This window comes from Lampetra fluviatilis, chromosome 27 (assembly GCF_964198595.1).
Source record: "Lampetra fluviatilis chromosome 27, kcLamFluv1.1, whole genome shotgun sequence".
NCBI lineage: Eukaryota > Metazoa > Chordata > Hyperoartia > Petromyzontiformes > Petromyzontidae > Lampetra > Lampetra fluviatilis.
This window is the reverse complement of record NC_136301.1, coordinates 5,008,185-5,030,158: the sequence shown is the minus strand read 5'-3', so window position 1 is coordinate 5,030,158 and position 21,974 is coordinate 5,008,185. Positions and strand designations below refer to the sequence as shown.

The following is a 21,974-nucleotide window of genomic DNA, read 5'->3' as shown; positions in this document are numbered from 1 at the left end:
GGGGGGGAGTAGGGGGGTGGGGGTCGGGGGGGAGTAGGGGGGTGGGGGTCGGTGTAGAGCGGTGGGGGTCGGGGGGGAGTAGGGGGGTGGGGGTCGGTGTAGAGCGGTGGGGGTCGGGGGGGGAGTAGGGGGGTGGGGGTCGGTGTAGAGCGGTGGGGGTCGGTGTAGAGCGGTGGGGGTCGGGGGGGAGTAGGGGGGTGGGGGTCGGTGTAGAGCGGTGGGGGTCGGGGGGGAGTAGAGGGGTGGGGGTCGGTGTTGAGCGGTGGGGGTCGGGGGGGAGTAGGGGGGTGGGGGTCGGTGTAGAGCGGTGGGGGTCGGGGGGGAGTAGGGGGGTGGGGTCGGTGTAGAGCGGTGGGGGTCGGGGGGGAGTAGGGGGGTGGGGGTCGGTGTAGAGCGGTGGGGGTCGGGGGTCGGTGTAGAGCGGTGGGGGTCGGGGGGGAGTAGGGGGGTGGGGGTCGGTGTAGAGCGGTGGGGGTCGGGGGGGAGTAGGGGGGTGGGGGTCGGTGTAGAGCGGTGGGGGTCGGGGGGGAGTAGGGGGGTGGGGGTCGGTGTAGAGCGGTGGGGGTCGGGGGGGAGTAGGGGGTGGGGGTCGGTGTAGAGCGGTGGGGGTCGGGGGGGAGTAGGGGGGTGGGGGTCGGTGTAGAGCGGTGGGGGTCGGGGGGGAGTAGAGGGGTGGGGTCGGTGTAGAGCGGTGGGGGTCGGGGGGGAGTAGGGGGGTGGGGGTCGGTGTAGAGCGGTGGGGGTCGGGGGGGAGTAGGGGGGTGGGGGTCGGTGTAGAGCGGTGGGGGTCGGGGGGGAGTAGGGGGGTGGGGGTCGGTGTAGAGCGGTGGGGGTCGGGGGGGAGTAGGGGGGTGGGGGTCGGTGTAGAGCGGTGGGGGTCGGGGGGGAGTAGGGGGGTGGGGGTCGGTGTAGAGCGGTGGGGGTCGGGGGGGAGTAGGGGGGTGGGGGTCGGTGTAGAGCGGTGGGGGTCGGGGGGGAGTAGGGGGGTGGGGGTCGGTGTAGAGCGGTGGGGGTCGGGGGGGAGTAGGGGGGTGGGGGTCGGTGTAGAGCGGTGGGGGTCGGGGGGGAGTAGGGGGGTGGGGGTCGGTGTAGAGCGGTGGGGGTCGGGGGGGAGTAGGGGGGTGGGGTCGGTGTAGAGCGGTGGGGGTCGGGGGGGAGTAGGGGGGTGGGGGTCGGTGTAGAGCGGTGGAGGTCGGGGGGGAGTAGGGGGGTGGGGGTCGGTGTAGAGCGGTGGGGGTCGGGGGGGAGTAGGGGGGTGGGGGTCGGTGTAGAGCGGTGGGGGTCGGGGGGGAGTAGGGGGGTGGGGGTCGGTGTAGAGCGGTGGGGGTCGGGGGGGAGTAGGGGGGTGGGGGTCGGTGTAGAGCGGTGGGGGTCGGGGGGGAGTAGGGGGGTGGGGGTCAGGGGGGGTGTAGGGGGGTGGGGGTGGGGGGGTGCAGAGTGGTGGGGGTGGGGGGAGTAGAGCGGTGGGGGTCGGGGGGGGAGTAGGGGGGTGGGGTCGGTGTAGAGCGGTGGGGTCGGGAGGGGTGTAGGTGGGGGTCGGGGGGGGGTGTAGGGGGGGGGTCGGGGGGGGAGTAGAGCGGTGGGGGTCGGGGGGGTGTAGGGGGGTGGGGGTCGGGAGGGGTGTAGGGGGGGGGGTCGGGGGGGGTGTAGGGGGGTGGGGGTCGGGAGGGGTGTAGGGGGGGGGGTCGGGGGGGGTGTAGGGGGTGGGGGTCGGGGGGGGTGTAGGGGGGTGGGGGTCGGGGGGGGAGTAGAGCGGTGGGGGTCGGGGGGGTGTAGGGGGGTGGGGGTCGGGAGGGGTGTAGGGGGGGGGTCGGGGGGGGTGTAGGGGGGTGGGGGTCGGGGGGGGTGTAGGGGGGTGGGGGTCGGGGGGGGAGTAGAGCGGTGGGGGTCGGGGGGGTGTAGGGGGGTGGGGGTCGGGAGGGGTGTAGGGGGGGGGTCGGGGGGGGTGTAGGGGGGTGGGGGTCGGGAGGGGTGTAGGGGGGGGGTCGGGGGGGGTGTAGGGGGGTGGGGGTCGGGGGGGGAGTAGAGCGGTGGGGGTCGGGGGGGTGTAGGGGGGTGGGGGTCGGGAGGGGTGTAGGGGGGGGGTCGGGAGGGGTGTAGGGGGGGGGGGTCGGGAGGGGTGTAGGGGGGGTCGGGGGGGGTGCAGAGCGGTGGGGGTCGGGGGGTGTAGGTCAGAGTAGTGGAGTTGGTGTAGAGTGGAGTCGGTGTAGAGCGGTGTGGATGCAGAGTGGTGTAGGTCGGGGTAGGTGTAGAGTGGTGTAGGTCGGGGTAGGTGTAGAGCGGTGTAGGTGTAAGAGCGGTGGGGGTGCAGAGCGGAGTCGGTGTAGGTCGGGGTAGGTGTAGAGTGGTGGGGTGCAGAGTGGTGTAGGTCGGGGTAGGTGTAGAGCGGTGTAGGTCGGGGTAGGTGTAGAGCGGTGTAGGTGTAGAATGGTGTCGAGCGGTGGGGGTGTAGAGCGGTCTATGCGTGTGTGGGTGTAGTTCGGGCTCGGTGCAGAGCGGGGTCGGTGTAGGGATGGAGTTGGTGCAGCGGGGATCTCGGTGCAGTTCCAGGCGTTGCAGAGTGGGGTCGGTGTAGAAACACGTTCCTTCGGAGTGTGCGGGTAGGAACTTGGTTGGACAGCTGCTGTTGTGGAGTGGCTCATGCAGCCAGCTATGGCTGCAGGGTTTTGGTAGTACATGTTGTTTATGCCATTTATTGTGAAAATTCCGTCACAGTTCCTATGATTGCTTTTTGATTGCTTTCATGGCTTTTTTTGGTGATTTCGAAAAGTGTATTGGTTTAGCCATGTTTGTTTGTTGTAGTACAGAGTTAGACTGATGGCCTTAATCTAAGTTGTCTTATGGTTGTTGTTGTTTGACTTGCATCCCACTGGGATTTTTGCACACAGCGTTGGTGTACGGTGCTTTTTTCTGCAATATTTTGCTGTCTTTTCTTGGATTTTCTGTTTGCACTTAGTCACATATTCACTTTAAGATGTTTTTTGTTCATGTTTTAGTTTTTTGTTTGTTGCGGTTGCACCCGATTCAAGAGCCGAATGGCTCACAGGGCTACACCTAATAAATGAACTTGAACTTGACAGACAAATATGCACGACAGACAAATAATCCCTAGTGGGCAGTGTGGAACCTGTTGTTCCTACCTGTATTAATTCCGAGTCTAAGTTGCGTTGCCGGTTCGGTGTAGAGCTGGGTTGTTGTGGTTGGTGTAGAACGGGGTCAGCATCAAAGTCAGAATATTTATTGAAACTAGAGGAATCCGATTAGCTATAAAGCTCTTTTTCACATGTTATATTGCTGATACATATTTCCACATGATGAGCCACTTCGTTGAGCTATCATTTGTGTGCCAGGTCGCTTCTTAAAATAGAAGCTAATAAGCTCAGCGGGCCTTACCTGGTAAAAAAAAAATAGTTTAGTTTTATTTGTATGTTTTTATTTCAGTGATTTGCTTATCTTTCCTATACTTTGCACTCCTGTCGTGTTTTTGTGTTGTTTGTTGTTCTAACGTTCTGACCCGCCGCTATTGGACATCTGTGAAAAATGGCTTTGGGGTCGTCCCTAAATGACGTCACGCGATTTTGGACGATTTTTGACCCCCCTCATCACACGGCATCACAAAAAGTCAGACTATTTGGGGCTAGGCCGTTTCTGAAAACGAGCTATGGAGCTGTGTGCCTTACGTGGTAAAATAAAAAAACAGGTTTTAAAAATATATTTTGGCCTAATTTTATTTCTCAATGTAGTGACCCTTGCGAATGAGCTCAACCTGTTATCCGAGTTCTGCCTTGGTTAAACTAATACAATGGCTGTTGCATACCTTGACTTCAAGCTTTCGTGACTGCAGGAATTCATATTCTTTGAACCTATCTACGTGAATTTACCGAAAGACCCAAAGAATATGTAGCATTCTTTCTAGATTTGAAGCTTTCGTGACTGCAAGGATTCATGCTCTTTGGTTCTTTCAGTAATGTATATATGTTTAATATAAAACATGTTTTATATCTACGTGACTTTACCGAAAGAACCAATATGTAGCATACCTATCAACACATACGGTTTACCCGTATTCTTGTACGGGGAAATTGAGATTTCAGGTCGATACGGCGTACAGCCGTTTCAAAACAGGCAACACAAAAAAGTGTTTTTCTGTCTATTTGTTCGTGTTTCTCCCTCGTGATGGGACTTTGCAGGATGAACGTTGAGATTTATAAGGGGCACGGTGGGTGACCAATAAGGTCTGAATGTCTGTAAACAGGTCCCTGCGGGGTGGGCTGGTAGGAACGAACAAATGAATGGCTATAATACAATGAAATGGCGGGGGTACGATACGAAGGGAGAGTTTGAGGCCTAGTTCTAGGCTTTAGGCCTAGCTGTAGGCTTTAGGCCGCTGTGAGTTAATTTTTAATTTAAATGTTTTAATCAAAAACTATCTCAGGGAATTATAAGGGAATGTTACACTTGTTTAGCCAGGAAAGCCTCACCGAGTCTTAAAGGTTTTTGTAGGGTCCTGCCAAGTGTTTGCAGTAGGGGGCGATGTTGCTACACCTAATCGGACATCGGACGGACGGACGATATAATCTATTGTAGGCTGGTTCACTTCGTTCCTACCAGTATAAGGTAGGGCACTGATAAGTGGTTGACAGGTATGCTGTACTAAACTAATGTGTGCAGAAATTAATCATCCTTTTGCAATGTAGATGTCGCTTTTCTCAGTGCATCCCATTCTTACAAAGTCACAATGACGTGCACCACTCTTAAAATTTTATTTCAATTCAGTGCTCAATATTGTTGCAAACATTGTTCATCCTAAACTAGATTCGAAGCTTTCGTGACTGCAGGAATTACTCTTTGATTCTTTCGGTAAAGTCACAAATAATTATTCATCCTAACACACACACACCTTCACCATAAACCCACATGCACACATTATTGAAATTCATTCATGGACTGAGTAAAATGATTTCACATGCAACAATTCAAACTCGACAATATCTCTCGGTTATCTCAGGTTAATGGAGCGTGTAATACATTTAATTAAGAGCAAAACATGTAAAGAATCATTTCATGTCCATCAGGCCTGTGCATGGCCAGGATTCCCGTGCAGTATCGATCGTTTTTAACGCACAATTTTAATGCGCAATTTTATCGAGGGACCCGCATGTTGTCTCGGTGGTCTGGGACTGATTTTGATGCAGTTTTTGCTGCCTTGCCCAAGCTTAGGACTTTTTAGTGATTTGCTTACTTTTCCCACACTTTGCAAGCCTATCGTGTTTTCGTCTTGTTTGTTGTAACTTCATGAGCCGCCCCTGCTGGACATCTTTGATAAAGAGCTTCATAGCTCATTGGATATGCTCCAAGATAAAACACATTCCTGCGGAGGGAGCTGGTAGGAACGTTGGGTTGCTCGGTCAATGGCCAGAGTCAACGGCGGCGTGGTGTATTCCGCAAATATGCCCGACTGTGAGGGTGGGCACAAGCCGGCGTGAGGTTAAACGTTGCATTTTATAAGGGCACCACGGGGTGACCAGCCCCTCCCCGCCCAGCCCCACACCTCCCACCCCCCATCCAGCCCCACCCTCCCCACCCAGCCCCTCCCCACCCAGCCCTCCCCTCCCTCCCCACCCAGACCCACCCCTCCCATTTTCCATGCACGATGGACGGACACAATAATCCCCTGTGGGCTGGTGGAACCAGGTGGTTCCTACCAGTATCAAAATTCTGATTCCAATTCAGTATTGGTGCTCAACTCATTACTGCTTACAGCTCCTGCGGTCTTCAGCCACGAGGAAGTGCGATCGTTGTGGGTCCTGGCAGATTACTTATAATCTGCAATTCCTCCAACGCCATCAATCCGGGCATCAACAACCTACAAAACATGTAAACCGGACGATAGAAACAGGCATACGTCGAGTGGAGGTACGGACGTAGAATGTGTCGACTCTTTTGAATGCTTCTTCATAGTTTACCTGCCGACGCGTTTGTTATTAACAAAGGATGTTTAAAGAGGTTTACACAATTTTTATCCGCAAGCGCGGTTAATCTGCAACCCGCATCATCCACCCACGGATAATCGAGGTGATGGTACAGTGACACGACTACATTCGGTTTTGTAAAGTAAAAAAACATAAATAACTTCAACACGTGACACACATGTACAATTTTTTTTATAAAGATTTTCTTTTTCATCCCATCTCCAATTTTGTTATTGGTACCATGCCGCAATGTGTCCGATACGGATCGCTTTGCCACAGCCAAGGCCATCGGTCAGTTCTTCGGGTCGTACCACGTGTCACTTGGGACGATGTCTGACATTTCGCTCCACATGCAGGCAGCATCTTCAGGAACCTAACAATCTCGCTCAAACTTCAACTCTATTCGGGAACGGCATGCGCGGTCGCAGCCGAATAGAGTTGAAATATGAATTCCATTCACGTGTGCGGAAAGCCTGCAAAAGACGCAATTATGACCTCGGCCGTAGCAATGACGAGGAGACGCTCCCGGCACGCACAACAGTCAATTCCTGAAGAAGCAGGTCCTAGCAACGCGTAAGGCGAAACAACGCACGCACACGCAGAATGCAAGTTAACTGGGGGCGCTGCGGCGGTGAGATGTTATCTCCCTCGCCTGGTATACAGGAGGTCGTGGGTTCGATTCCGGCCCCGATGTCTGCTGTATATTTGGAGTTTGCATGTCTCTCTTTCCCCGTGGTCGCGCGGATTTTCCTCCGGATCCTCCGGTGTTTCCCTCCACACTTAGAATCGACGGCAAGTTTCAGAGTAATTTGGCCGCTATATAAATTCCCACACGATAAGCCACTTCATCGAGCTGTCATCTGTGGCCGGGTCGCGAACCCCTCGCTTGCGCCGGCGCCGCCGGAGTTTCACTGCAGCGGCGGCACCCCACGCATCTGGCGCAGGACGTTGGCGAGGCGCGTGACAAGCCGGGAGGCGGGAGCCGGCTGCGCGACAGTGAAGCGTCGCGTCAGCAGGTTGTGCAGCGAGCCGAAGCCGACGGCGAGCACGGTGCAGGTGAGGCAAATGACGTTGTAGGGCATGCTGAAGTCGGGCGTGGGCAGGGAGATGAGCAGCGGGGGAGTGTAGACCCGCGACACACCCCGCTCCAGCGACAGAGGCCTGCGAGCGGGTGGCACCGACGACACACGACGTACGTACGGATAAGCCACCACGCGTAAGTACGCATGAACAAAATAAAGACAAAGAACCCCCAATTTTCCCCGCACCTCCGATTTGCACGGTTGACTATGGTGAAAGAAGTTCAACATACATACGTATAATTTCGATTTAAAGCTTTCGTGACTGCAGGGATTCATCTTCTTGGTTCTTTCGGTAAAGTCACGTAGAAACTTAACGAAAGAACCAAGAAGATACATACGTATAGTTTAACACGTAGGCTTTCGCGACCAATGTCATCCATAATACAGGTTTTTTGGGGTTATATCACGGAAATATAAATGCGTCGTTAAACCCGCCACCACCCGACACGGCCAACTAGTAAGGGTTGTCACGTAAACAAAACATGGCAATTCGACACTAGTACAGCACTAACCGGTGTGTTGGAGAGCCAAGCCACAAAATTTACAATCGGAGTACGACGTTTTCGCCAGTAATTACAACTAGCTTCAAAGGCTATACATACGTATTGCCTTCACAGACTGTTGGGGCAAGTGCTGTCAGTGAGTAGCACCTATTCAAGCCGGCACAGCACACGATGGGGTGGGTGATCAGCACCACGCCTTGGCCGCCTTTGTCTCCCCAGTTGCGATGTTTACACATCTCGGAAAAGCCCAGGACTGGTTCAGATTATCATCACTGGTGTTAGCCGTGAGCAGGATTCGTATTTCTGTATGTACGTATACGCACGCACACATACAAACTAGTACGCACATACACGCACGTAGGCATGTACCCATGGGTACAATCACACGCACACACATGTACACGTACCCGAGCACACAAACACACACACCCAAGCATGCAGATATCTATGACTAGGCAAGCATGCATGTGCGCACAAGTACAAGCAAATGTGTATGTATGTTGAACTTCGTTCGCACCGCACGTAGCCAACTGTACTAATTGGAGGTGGACAACAAACTAAACAAAAACCGGTGCGGTCGGCGAACTGCGTTGCAAATCCAACGACCAGAGTTTGATTGACGGCCACTGACCAATGTGACTGACGTGTGATGTTGGGGAGGCCTTCTTCCGGAAATGTAATGACAAAGGGCTGTATAATAATATTATTATTAACTTCCAACAAACGTTCTCGTTTTGGGTTGCGTCTTCAATAGGTATGCTGAACTTCTTTCGCACCGTGCGTAGCCACCCGTGCTAATCAGAGGTTAGAGCATACCGACACAATGGCTCGTATTCCTACGGTCAAGTCAACCACTTCACACATCCCCCTACACCCCCCCCCCGCCCCCCCCCCCCCCCCCGATACCACCACGCCCACAAACACCAGACCAATGCGATCATCCCCAACCTCGCCTCGAGTTTACCTGTAGGAGTGTTCCAGTCCACCAGTTCCTTCGATCAAAGACACGGGGCTCTGCTCTCCGACATCAATAGGCATCATCGCTGTGACCACAGCAGACCTGCACAGACCAAGACCCCCCAAATAGCTTTTAATGGACTGTTGGGTCAATTAGAGTTTGCGGACCTGCGCATATACATACACTCACACATGTATACAAAGACAAAGATCCCCCGTGTAGCCTTTCAGAGACTGTTGGGGCAAGTGCTGTTAGCGAGCACCTATGAAGGTCGACACGGCACACGAGGGGGGTTGGGTGGAAAGCACCGCGCCCGACCGCCTTTGTCTCCCCAGTGGCGATGTAGGTTAGGGTTTAGACTCGGGAGTTGAGGAGACCGGGTTAGACTCTGGGCTAGGGCCAGGTTGCTGACCCCACACTCACGCAATGTAGAAGCCGTGGTTGGGGTCAGGGGGGTAGTCAGTCCATGTGAGCAGCGCACGCTCGAAGCTCAGCGTCACGCGCGTCGTTGAGCGCGGCGGAAGCTGCAGCAGCAGCTCCAGGAGGTGGGGACGGCGACCCTGGGCCGGAACGTAGCCAACGTAGCCTGGAGCACGCACGCACAAAAACAAAGATTCCCCCCCCGCGTAGCTTTTAACAGACTGTTGGGGCAAGTGCTGTTAAGCAAGCAGCACTTATACGTATTCTTAGGTTTTTTCAGTAAAGTCACGTAGGTAAAAAAAATGTAATTAAAATTAATAAAAGTTAAATAAAAATAAAATAAAAAATCACGACGTTTCGGAGGCAACACAAGCTGCCGTCTTCAGGTGGAAGAGTCACAGCGCGATTGCTGTTTCAAGTACTTGTTTTATTTTACTTTTATTAATTAAAAAATGTTTTACCTACGTGACTTTACCGAAAAAAACCTAAGAATATGAATCCTTGCAGTCACAAAAGCTTCAAATCTAGAATTAGCACCTATGAAGGTCAGCACGGCACAAGAGGGGGGGGTGGGTGACGAGCACGACGCCCGGCCGCCTTTGTCTCCAGAGTAGCGACGTTTGCAACTGTCTATGCTATGGTTGTTGAAGAGGGATGGGTGGGTAGCCCAGGACCGGTTCAGATAATTGTTGGCCATGAGCGGGAATTCAAACTCGGGTCGCTGGGTTCGAAGCGCAGCGAGTTAACCGCTACTCCCCAATGCATACAGACATGTCTCATTTGCTCTAACGCTCGCTAGCCAACTCTCTCTGTGACTCACCCACTCGCTCCCTTGCTCGGCCACTCACTAGCTGACCCGCTCACTTTTTAGCTCATTCATTCACTCGTTCGCTTTCCCACTCGCTCGCTCGCTTGTTCATCTGCTCACTTTCTAGCTTATTAATTTCACTCCCCTATCGCTCACTCGCTCATTCGCTCACCCACACTCGCTCCCTCGCTCGGCCACTCACCAGCTGACCCGCTCACTTTTTAGCTTATTTATTCACTCGTTTGCTTGCCCACTCGCTCGCTTGCTCACCTGCTCACTTTCTAGCTTATTCATTTCACTCACCCTATCGCTCGCTCACTCATTCGCTCACCCACACTCGCTCCCTCGCTCGGCCACTCACTAGCTGACTCGCTCACTTTTTAGCTCATTCATTCACTCGTTCGCTTTCCCACTCGCTCGCTTGCTCACCTGCTCACTTTCTAGCTTATTCATTTCACTCACCCTATTGCTCGCTCGCTCATTCGCTCACCCACACTCGCTCACTCACTGGGCACGACGTCTCTGCCGCGCGTGCTGACGCTCAAGGTGTGTACGTAGAGCCTCAGGTACCAGGGCACGGTGAGCATGAGTAGAGCCGTCACGCCCTGGCTGAGCACACGCACCACAACACAGACATCCCGCGTGGAGCCTCCCTTACAGCAGGGGTGGTGGGACACCGAGCCTTTAACCAATATGGATGTTCATAGCTCCCGTGTGTGTTGTGATCAAGTGTGTGTACATCTCCCGTGTGTATTGTGATCAACTGTGTGTACATCTCCCGTGTGTGTTGTGATCAAGAGTGTGTACATCTCCCGTGTGTGTTGTGAAAGAGTGTGTGTACATCTCCCGTGTGTGTTGTGAACGAGTGTGTGTGTGTACCTCCCGTGTGCGTTGTGATCAAGTGTGTGTACATCTCCCGTATGTATTGTGAACGAGTGCGTGTGTGTACCTCCCGTGTGTGTTGTGATCAAGTGTGTGTACCTCCCGTGCGTGTTGTGAATGAATGTGTGTACCCCTCCCGTGTGTGTTGTGAATGAGCGCGTGTGGTTTGTGTGTACGTACCTGCTGTGAGTGTTGTGTACGAGCGTGGCGATGCCGCCCGTCTGCAGCCCGTACCCGGTGAGAAATCGCTCCACATGCACCACCTGCCCCTCGCCCCCCCCTTCACGCACAAAGACAAAGGTCCCCCGTATAGACTTAACAGACTGTTGGGGCAAGTGCTGTTAGCGAGCACCTACAAAGGCCGGCACGGCACACGAGGGGGTGGGTGGCTAACACCACGCCCGGCCACCTTTGTCTCCCTAGCAGCGATGTTTACACAGCAATACCAAGTACTCATTTGAGTCGACCTAAGAGAGACCCAGGACCGGTTCATATAATCGTTGGTGGTGTTGGCCATGAGCGGCAATCGAACTTGGGATTTGCTGGGTTCGTAGCGCAGAGGGCTAACCACTCCATTACCGCTCCCCACACACGAACATACACACATACACACACAGAGCATGCACACGTACACACATGCGTACGAGCAAGGTAAGGCCAGGTTAGTGTTAGCGTAGTCAGGATTGGTTTGTTGTTTTAGCCAAAGGAGCATTAGCATATTAGGTTGCTGTCAAGAGTGGCTGGGTAGGAGAATGGGTCGGTGAGTGAGAGAGTGAGCGGTTCCGTGAGTAGGTGGGTGGGTGGGTCGATGGATGTGTAGGTGAGTAGTGGGTGAGTGATTGGGTGAGTGGATGTGTAAGGTGTGTAAGTTGAGCATGCAAGTCAGTGGGTGTATAATTGGTGATGCATCTGCTCGTCATCTCAGTCAACTCATGGCAACTGGTTCTTGTCCATGACCTCCTGCACGCGAGCCTTCGACACTTTATGTGGCCTCCAAGTGCACATAGCCTGGCACGTGCGCTGTGTAACGGCTGTTGTTGTCGTGTAATTGCTCGCTCCCATGTACCCCGCCTCCCGGTTTCCGTCTGTGTATTTCTCCACTCCGGGACGCCTGTACCAGGCCAGGTGCACTGTCACATTGTGAGTGCATCATCATCGTCGTCGTCGTCGTCATCATCGTCGTCGTCATCGTCGTCATCGTCGTCGTCATCGTCATCATCGTCGTCGTCGTCATCATCGTCGTCGTCGTCGTCGTCGTCATCGTCGTCGTCGTCACCGCGCACGTCCAACCGCGGCACCCGTCGCGCAGCGGCCGCGTACCCCACGTGGGCGGCGCGCTCCACTTGAGCGCCACATTAACGCGCGAGCTGGTCGCGAAGGTGGCGGGGTCCTTGAGGTCGTACACGAGGACCCTGGCGCCACGGGGGTCCTCGGCCTTCACCCCGGGGGGCAAAGGGGACACCTGGAACTTCCCCTCGGCCTGGTGAAGTGAGAAGGAGGAGAGGCGGGGGGGGAGAAGAAAAGCTCACGTGGCAAACGTCTTTGCATGGCGGTTGCCCATCCAAGCACTATCCAGGTCTCATGCCCAGCACCACCCTGCTTAGCTTCTGAGAAAACCCGACTAGGCGGGGCACGTTCCTGGGACGCACGAACCATACGCCGTGGACTTGTTTCACTGGGGAAAGCCATTCATGAACACCGCCCCCCCCCCACCACCCCCCCGCCTACTGGCAGACTTATCGCCCGTTTGCAGGCCGGTGCTGTCAGAGCCGTCCCTAGGGGTGACAGCGAATCGGGGCGACCGCCCCAGGGGGCCCCGCGCTTTGGGGGGCCCCACCCCTGCGCTGTGACGTCACGGTGTCAGATGTTATCATTCTGGTTAACTGGTTTAGGCGTCAGGGGGGGAGGGGGGGGCGCACCTCCCCCTGATATATATTCATACCATGTCAACTCATACGGTTTACCCCATATTGTTGGACAGGGAAACTGAGTTTTCAGGTCCATACGGCGGCCAGCCGTTTCAATACGAGCAATTTTAGTATGTTTATTTGTGTTTCTCCCATGTGACGGTACTTTGTAGGATGAACGTAGAGATTTATAAGGGCACTGGATGACCAATAAGGTCGGAATGGTCTGCAATAAGCGAGGCACTGATAAGGGGTTGACAGGTATTTATGTTCAGCTTCTTTCGCACCGTACGTAGCCAACCGTGCTAATAGGAGGTGCGGGGGAAGGATAACAAACAAAAAATAGAAGAAGCAGTTGTAAAGAAATCAGTCTTCAATCTCGGTAATTTAAAAGTGCATAGCGAGGGTGTGGCCGCAGTCATTCGCGCGATCCACCGGAGTTTGCGCGATGGTCTATGCTCATTTGACGAGGTCAGCAGGGCATTGTGGTTCAGCAAAGTATTATGATGTGACCGCACTGTGGGAGAAGCCCACATTTTGCCCCACCGTGGAGAGTCGGCTTAGATCCAGGACCAAGGTGCTGTTGGAGGCGAGGGGACAAGGCTCGGTGAGACCCCGTCCAAACAGGGAGGACAGCGACCAATCTGCATGCGCACACACACATTAATAAACAATGATCCCCCGAATAGCTTTAACAGACTGTTGAGGCAAGTGCTGTTAGCGAGCGCATATCGGCCGGCACAGCACACGAGTGGGTGGGTGGCCAGCACCACACGAGGCCACCTTTGTCTCCCCAGTGGCGATGTTTTACACACCACACCAGGTACTCATTTGAGGTTAATTCGACCTAGGTGACGGTCAAGACCGATTCAGAGAATCGTCGCCGGGTTTGTCACGCAGCGGGCTAAGCTCGGCACAAACACGCACACACAAACTTCTACAAATATCCGCAGTTTTGTAGTGGACACGAATTGTACAATGCTTATTCGTGCACGAACTGTACAATGAATATGTAATTATCTTACATTGCAAACCGTATAATGCACCTCGCACGCACATGAATTGCACGAAGATTGTAGATTTTACGCTAATAGTACGGTGATTGTGCATTACTACGACTGTTACTACGATCTACGATTGTTTACTCCGGAAAGCCTCACAGATTCTCGGCACGACGGCCTACTCTCGCGACTGACGTCACGGCATCATCTTCAACGTCTGCTGCGAATCGGACGGCGCGTATACTTTGTGGTGAATACACCCGCAGTGTTGTGTAGGCCGACAGCACGGCGAGTGTAGAGGCACGCGAGCGTTGTATGACCTGGCTTCCTGTTTTTGGCAGGAAAGACGTCGAAGACGACCAGGAGGGACTGAGTGAGCTCCCAGCACTCCCCGTTACAATGCGGATCCTGAAACCACAACACACAGTTACGCGATTTGAATTGACAAATATATTCTTGAACATCGGCTTTACACCCAAATCGTGCTATCGGTCCTATGTACGAGACAATTCGCATCCCGCACAGAGCAGCGTGACCCTCCGTGTCAGAGAACATCCCACGGCAGCGGACATCACAGAGCTAACTCCGAGATCTCTTCAAGTGACCTTTGGTTCACAGAGTTAGGGGCAGCACTTTCCCACAAATAATATTCATCACAAGATGGTCGATAACCGATACTTGCAATTCTCAGAGCTGTAATTTAGCCAAATTAAGTGCAGAATTAAATACAAAGTAATGAGTTTTGTTGGTGCAGTCATTGGTGACCGTGCTGACACTGACCTCACTACACTTGAGAAGACGGTTTAATCACAGGCTGCTCAACGTGGATTCGAAGCCAGGTTCTCGGGTGTTATGATGCGTCTTCTTGGTTCTTTCGGTAAAGTCACGTAGAAGGAAAATAATAAAATAATAAAAATAAAACATAATAAAATAATTCCTCGACAGACCTGTTCTCCACCTGAAGACGGCTGCTTGCGTTGTGGCCGAAACGTCGTGAGAATTATTTTATTATGTTTTATTTTTATTACTTTATTATTTTCCTTCTACGTGACTTTACCGAAAGAACCAAGAAGATGAATCCCTGCAGTCACGAAAGCTTTAAATCGAAAAATGTTATGATGTGGTCCATTGTTTGAGAAGAGTGACTGCAGTTGCACTGTGGGATACTATTAATTTTATCTCATCTAAAAGGAGTTTATATAGCACAGAATTATCAATAGCACATATAAATGTAATGGTGGAGAGATGAGGTGAATGAAATAGATGAGAGGAAGCAATGGGGGCAAACCTGTGATGCGTAAAATCTGTGACAGCGAAATTGATTACGGTAAATGACGATGAATGGATTGAATGAATGGGGAATGAGTGAGAGCCATATAATGAAAACATGAAGAGGGAAAATAGCGGTGGCGGATATGAGGAGGGATTAAGGGGTCGTGGGGTGAGCTCGGGAACAATGAGTGAGTTTTGAGTGGGGAGCAGAAACTATGACCAAAGGTGACCTGCTTAATGTGGAGGGGAAATTAGTTCCAGTGAAGGGGGGCGAGAAGACAGAAAGCGACAGCGTGGATTGAGCGCAAGGAGGAGGAGGAACAGAGAGAGATAGCAAAGATTGAGAACGTAGAGGGCGCGAAGGCGACATAGAGGGCAAGATATGGTGGGGCAAGACCACGAAAGAATTTATAGACCAGGGTGAGGAATTTGAACAGGCAACGGTAGTAGACAGGGAGCCATTGCTGACGCGTGCCGTGCGATGTCCTGATGCGATTCAGTTCAGATCCATTCAACCCATTCCTACATTAGGGATTCACGCCATTCTTATAATGTACGGCCGTCTAGCGGCGCGATGTTTCACAGACGTAGTCTGCAGTGGGGCTTCACAGTAGCGGGCGATGATTGCTGTGCGAGTTCCCACAATTTAATAATTTGCGGGGAGTTTTTAAAATGCTGCCTAAAAATTGGACCGTGATGCCGGCAACACAACGGACGACTTGTTTTCCGAATAACGTCATGGGACGGCGGGAAGTATTGATGGTTAATAAGCACGCCGCACCATTACTGGCAGCCGCGGTGGAGAGATGTTAACTACCCTCGCCTGGTATACAGGAGGTCGTGGGTTCGATCCCTGAATTTGCACGTTCTCCCTGTGGTCGCAGTTAGTTATTAACCGGGACGAGCGCGGGGGGCTCGAACCGCAAACGCGCGAGCGCTCGGCCGTGTCGCCAGCGTTGTTTGCAGGGAACGTGGGAACCACTCACGGTGGGCGTGGGCTGCACGTGCACGGCCAGCGAGTGGAAGTTGGAGTTGTAGAGCTTCCCTCCGTTGAGCAGCATAGCCAGCCCGGCCTGAAACAACGACGACGACGCAACAGAGAGTTCGGGTCAAAGTGACAACTCAGGTAGAGCTGGGGGCTGCGATCCGATTACTTAAGTAATCGGTGGCTCGACTGATCGTCGGTTCCAATTACTCGACTAATCGGATGATCACGACAGTAGTTGGGGGGTAGGGGAAATAGCCTCGCCTCAATTTCCACGTTTTACTCTCAAGCGAGGATAAGATACCGCAGATAAATGAGAAGCGGAGCTGAAAAGGTAAATCTCCCTATTGGGAAAGCTACAAACACTGAACAGCAAAGAAGAAAAATCATGCATATGCATGCATTCTTTTCACGCTTTCCAATAAGCATGTAATTACATGCTTGTTGGAAAGCATGTAATTACATATAATTGGTAACAATAACACTAACTTTGGAGCACCAATTGAGATGACGTCAAGATGAATGGCATTGTGGGGAAAGGGTGATATCATCGCCTTTGCCAAAAAAAATTAATGACCGTTTTTTTTATCCACAAGTTTCGGGTAAGCCTTTCATCAATTTTACCGGTTTTCTATCAGGTAATAGCCCAAATAACACAACTTTACATAAAAATAAAATTCCTACTGCATTAACCCCTCAGAGAACCATCATGAAAACGCAAGAGAGATGGCCTGCACCATCATGAGTTGGGTCGTATCACTCGGGGCGTCAGTGAGGGAGGGGGTGACATGTAATGAGAGTGGATGGGGGGGTGGATACCTTAGATCCACAGGGGAGTAGCTTCTTCCATGGTGTGAGGTTCTCCGTGCACACGACCTCCCTGGGAAGGGCCGCGTACCTCAACAGCCTCCGCTGCGTGACTGCAGGGGACCACGCGTTCCGGTTAGCGTCGCCGCGCCCTCGCCGTCACTTCCTTCCGCCAAATCTCAGAGCGGTGGCACGGGCGACACGCGACCCCCAATGGCCACCCTCGTCAATGTCGGCTCGCAACGCGCCACCGCAATGCATTCGCGCGCCCTCGTAGAGACAAGACGACTCGGAGGCGCGAGGAGGAACCGCAGACGAGCGGGAAGGCAGCCACGCGACGGGCCGGCACCAACAATCGCCCGAGCTCTGCGGTCCTCGATATATCTAAGGTGTCGTCGGCCAATTAATGAGCGTTTACAAGTCGGAGGAAACGGAGGCACGCGGAGAAAACCCACGCGTGCGAGGGGGCATGACTCTCTCAAGACTCTCTCCCGTACGGTTGGAACAAGCAGAGTCCACATTTGCTGTCCCGCTTTCTGGGGGAGTCGGGGTTACTGCTTCTCCTCGACGCCCACGTCGGTGATCCACCAACCCTCGCTGCTGCCTCGACAGTGCTGGATGACAGGCAGCCACGTGCAATGGAGCCACCACCGTAACCCGAGTGCGAGTCCGGGTCACAGCTCCCACCAGCGGCAATTATTTGAACCGGTCCTGTGCCTAAATTAGTATCTGGTGCAGTTGATAAACATCAACACCGCGAAGACACAGACGGCCGGGCGCGGTGCTGGCCAAACCACCCCCTCGTGCTCCGCGCCAAATTTAATAGAAGCCTGCTGACACCACTTGCCCCAACCGTCTGTGGAGGCTACACGGGGGATCTTTGTCTCCGTGCGGGTGCGGCTTACTGTTCGCAGGTCCGGAAGGCCGGAAGGAGACCTCCGGAGAGGCGGTGTTGGAGGCGTCGATGAAGTTTAAAGAGGCGCAGAACATCCCCGAGAGGACGTTGACGAGATCCTGCCAGGCGGCGTCAACGCTGTGACACGCATAGCAACGGACGTGATCAATCCACTGCTGGATTAGGACCCCACCCACCAAGTGTGGTCACCGTCATCTCGAGATCCGGCGACGTTACAATCAGCCCAGCGTGTGTACGGGCTGATGTCCTCGTGCCCGACAGCGCAGAGAGCAAGCGGGCAATGGGCAGGACGCGTCGATGGCAGGGATGAGAGATGGAGGTCGGCGTTAACCGCGATGAAATGTGATTGTGCGTGTTGTGTTGAACTTTCTTTCGCGCCGTACGTAGCCAACTGTGCTAATCGGAGGTGTGGGGGGGGGGGAGACAAGAGAAATGAACTCGTGTGCGGGTATTGGATAGATTGTTACACCGCTAAATCTTGAGAGATGGCGACAGCTTGCGGGGGAGGCCTTCATCCAACAGTGGACTGACCGTGGCTGTTGATGGTGACGAATATTGTAAATTTTTACACGCAATATTCGAGATACAACTAGTCATCAATAGATATTTAATATTATGATGTCTCCGTTTGTGTATGATTCTAAGGCCAGGATGTAGTAGTGCCTGACTCTAGAACGGGTGGTGGTGGTGGTGAGCGACCCGACTCTGGAACAGGGGCGCCGCGGTGGCGAGATGTCAACTACCTCGCCTGGTGTACAGGCAGTCGTGGGTTCGATCCTGACCCGGACGCCTGCTGTATATTTGGAGTTTGTGTGTCTCTCTCTCCGTTATCGCGTGGATTTCGCTCCCGGTGCTCCAGTTTTTCCCTCCAAATTTAGCGACACACATTTAGAGTACTTGGCTGCCGTACATTTCCGTACGCTGTCATTTGTGGCCAGGTCGCCGCTAAAAAAAAAAACACGAGAGAACTATACGGCTCAGCGGGTGTTGGCGGTGGGTGAACGTACTCTGGAACGTCGTTCTGGAACCAGACCCAGAGCTGGGCGCCATGCGGGGCGGGAGCCGGAGAGGTCCCCCAGGAATCCCCTCTCCAGGCCCCCACGGTGAGCGAGAGGTGCAGCTCCCGAACCCAGTAGCGGGACAGCACGGAGCCCAGCGGGCGGGGGAACAGCCGATAGTGCTGCTCTGTGCGCGCACACAACACACAACAAAGATCCCACCCCCACGTTACAGCCTTAACAGACAGTTGGGCAAGTGCTGTTCGCGAGCACCTATGAAGGCCGGCAAGGCACACGAGGGGGGTGGGTGTCCAACACCACGCCCGGCCGCCTTTGTCTCCCCAGTGGTCATGTTTACACACCAGGTACTCATTTGAGACGCAGTCAACCTAGGGTAGGCTCAGGACCAGTTCTGATCATCGTGAGCGGGAATCGAACTCAGGTCGCCGGGCTCGTAGCTGCGCTACCACTCACACACAGGTCATTCCGTATCATCTCCGTCGGTCATGGTCAGTCAACTGCTGGATGTAGCCCCCCCCCCCCAAGCCGTCACCAAATCTCACAATTCTGCGATGCCACAATCCACCCAGCTGATCTCATCGCTCCATCTCCTGCGTGTACGCCCTCAACCCCATGCTGCCCTCTCTTTACTGCTGCCCTTCTGCGATGCTTAGCCGAGCCCGTGCTGCTGCTCACCTCATTCAGTTGCCCTTCCCGACTGCTCCGTGATTTCCATTATTGTCCCGTGCTGCCCCTCAGTTGCCCAACTGCCCCTCACCTCCCCAATGTCCCGTGCTGCCCCTCGCCTCCACAACTGCCCCTCACCTCTACAACTGCCCCTCACCTCAACTTCCCCGTGCTGCTCCTCATTGCCCCGTGCTGGTCCTCATTGCCCCGTGCTGCCCCTCACCCCCACAACTGCCCCTCACATCCCCCAACGTCCCTATGCTGCCCCTCACCTCCCCAACTACCCCGCGCTGCCCCTCACCTCCCAAACTGCCCCTCACCTCCCTCAACCGTCCCTCACATCCCCGCACTGCCCCGCGCTGCCCCCTCACCTCCACAGCTGCCCCTCACCTCCCCCAACCGTCCCTCACATCCCGCACTGCCCTGCGCTGCCCCCCTCACCTCTCGCGCTGCCCCGCGGTGCCCTCGTCTCCACGTGGAACAAGGCGGACACGAAACCCGGACTCAGCGGCTTCAGCAGCAACTGCTCCCGCGTCGTGTCCTCGCCAGCGCCCAGAGCGTGACTCGCGGGCAGCAGCAACAGCAGCAGCACGGGCAGCAGCAGCAGCAACAAGGGCAGCCGCTGCGTGCTCGGGCAGCGAAGGGAGCCCGAGCGAGAAGCGGCTGCCCGGTACGAGCGGCAACACACAGGCGCCATGACGGGACGGCGACGCGGAAGTGACGCGATGACGTTGCGGATAGGTCGGCGGAAGTGACGCGACGACGTCGCTGATAGGTCGCCGGCGACGCGGAAGTGACGCGATGACGTTGCTGAGAGGTCGCTGGCCAATCGGCGCGCGGGATTCCACGATTCGGAGATGCGCGACTCTTCCTCGTTGGGAGTTCATTCATCCGGAGCACCTGACCCGCACCCCCCACACCACCCCAACACACCCACCCAACTCTTGTCTCCTCTTGTGGCTGCCGTTCTTTTATTAGGTGTAGCCCTGTGAGCCATTCGGCTCTTGAATCGGGTGCAACCGCAAAAAACAAAAACATGAGCAAAAAAACATCTTAAAGTGAATCTGTGACTGAGTGCAAACAGAAAATCCAAGAAAAGAGCAAAATATTGCAGAAAAAATAACCGTACATCAACGCTGTGTGGAAAAATCCCAGTGGGATGCAAGTCAAACAACAACAACAACAACCACAAGACAACTTAGATTAAGGCCATCAGTCTAACTCTGTACTACAACAAACAAACATGGCTAAACCAATACACTTTTCGAAATCACCTAAATAAAGCCATGAAACCAATGAAACAGTGCTCATAGGAACTGTGACGGAATTTCCACGTTCAGGCGGTCGTCGCTGCAATGTCACCCTTGGTGCTTGCGGATCGGGTGGCACGGTTGCGTCGTGAGGGTCTGCTTGCTCTGGATGACCCACAACACCGTGTCAACCCAACCCACTCAGCAACTCACCCACCTACTCACATTCCCATCCACTCACCCAGCGACTCACATACCCACTCACTCACGTCCGCACTAACCTACCTACTCAACTCACTCACCTACTCACCCATCCACTCACCCTCGCACTAACCTACCTACTCATCAACTCACTCACCTACTCACCCACTCACTCACTCACTCACCCGCTCACTCACCTCCGCACTAACCTACCTACTCATCAACTCACTCACCCACTCACTCACCTCCGCACTAACCTACCTACTCAACTCACTCACCCACTCACTCACCCGCTCACTCACTCACCCACCTCCGCACTAACCTACCTACTCGTCAACTCACTCCCCCACTCACTCACCTCCGCACTAACCTACCTACTCAACTCACTCACCCACTCACTCACCCGCTCACTCACTCACCCACCTCCGCACTAACCTACCTACTCATCAACTCACCCACTCACTCACCCGCTCGCTCACTCACTCACCCACCTCCGCACTAACCTACCTACTCATCAACTCACTCACCTACACTCACCCACTCACTCACCCACCTCCGCACTAACCTACCTACTCACCAACCCACTCAACCACATCCACCCAAACACCGCCTCCCCGTGTGCGTGGGGCGCAGTGTGAAGCCGCACACAGCACGCAGTCTCAGACTCTCCCTCCTCCGCTCGTGCATTCGGCATCCGCACATCCCCCTTATCAGTGCCCTACCTTATTGCAGACCAATTCAGACCACATTGGTCACCCCCCGGTGCCCCTTATACATCTCAACGTTCATCCTACAACGTCCCATCACAAACGCACTAATATTAAAGGCACGGTGTTGTTCCCCACGAGTACACGATTCATGTGGCTAAAATGCTTTCGGTCATGGATGCGTTATCCTTTGTGGACTGTTCAATAAAAGTGGTGGGCCTCGTTTTTGGACACGTGCCGTGTGGAATGAAGTCGAGGGGGCCGTAGGTTCCCACCCCTGTTTCAGGGGCTTTATGATTTTCATTAAAATACCATCGGCCTCGGAGAGACAGAGACGAGGAATAGTTACAAAGCACAGGAACAGCGCTCCATTTACAACACACACACACAGTTTGAAAGTCATTTGTTTATTCTTTACAATTGCAAGATTCACCAACATGTTTTTTTACATATATTAACCCTTCATTTGAAACCACCTTGTTTCAGATTGTCTTGATAATAAATTCCACTTCTGATTGAAGTGTTTTCATCCCAGGTGGCTGGATAGTTCAGATGCCTCGACCCCAACGTCTGCGTCGGAGACAAAGAACCAGCACTAGCGAGTACCTGGGTTCAAAT

The 21,974-nt window shown here is 53.9% G+C and overlaps 1 protein-coding gene across 1 annotated transcript; it reads right to left on the bottom strand.

Annotated features, from left to right (window-relative positions):
- Positions 1–5,640: 5,640 nt before the first annotated feature.
- On the bottom strand, positions 5,641–19,914 carry PIGT (phosphatidylinositol glycan anchor biosynthesis class T). Its single transcript, XM_078869126.1, has 13 exons — positions 19,640–19,914; positions 18,521–18,698; positions 17,503–17,630; positions 16,610–16,710; positions 15,792–15,878; positions 13,854–13,941; positions 13,079–13,176; positions 11,946–12,105; positions 10,806–10,905; positions 10,252–10,352; positions 8,939–9,101; positions 8,522–8,617; positions 5,641–7,133 (listed from the first exon to the last, which is right to left on the bottom strand). Exons 1-13 carry the CDS (start codon positions 19,893–19,895, stop codon positions 6,881–6,883), a joined length of 1,809 nt encoding a protein of 602 aa, XP_078725252.1. The 5' UTR covers positions 19,896–19,914; the 3' UTR covers positions 5,641–6,880.
- Positions 19,915–21,974: the final 2,060 nt, after the last annotated feature.

Excerpts from the sequence above, each read along its gene's own strand:
- PIGT (XM_078869126.1), bottom strand. The coding sequence starts at position 19,895 with ATGGCGCCTGTGTGTTGCCGCTCGTACCGGGCAGCCGCTTCTCGCTCG. Across the intron at positions 17,631-18,520 it reads TTCCAGAACGACGTTCCAGA|CGTTGACGCCGCCTGGCAGG; the intron begins GTACGTTCACCC and ends TGCGTGTCACAG. Across the intron at positions 9,102-10,251 it reads CGGCAGAGACGTCGTGCCCA|GCTACGTTGGCTACGTTCCG; the intron begins GTGAGTGAGCGA and ends TGCGTGCTCCAG.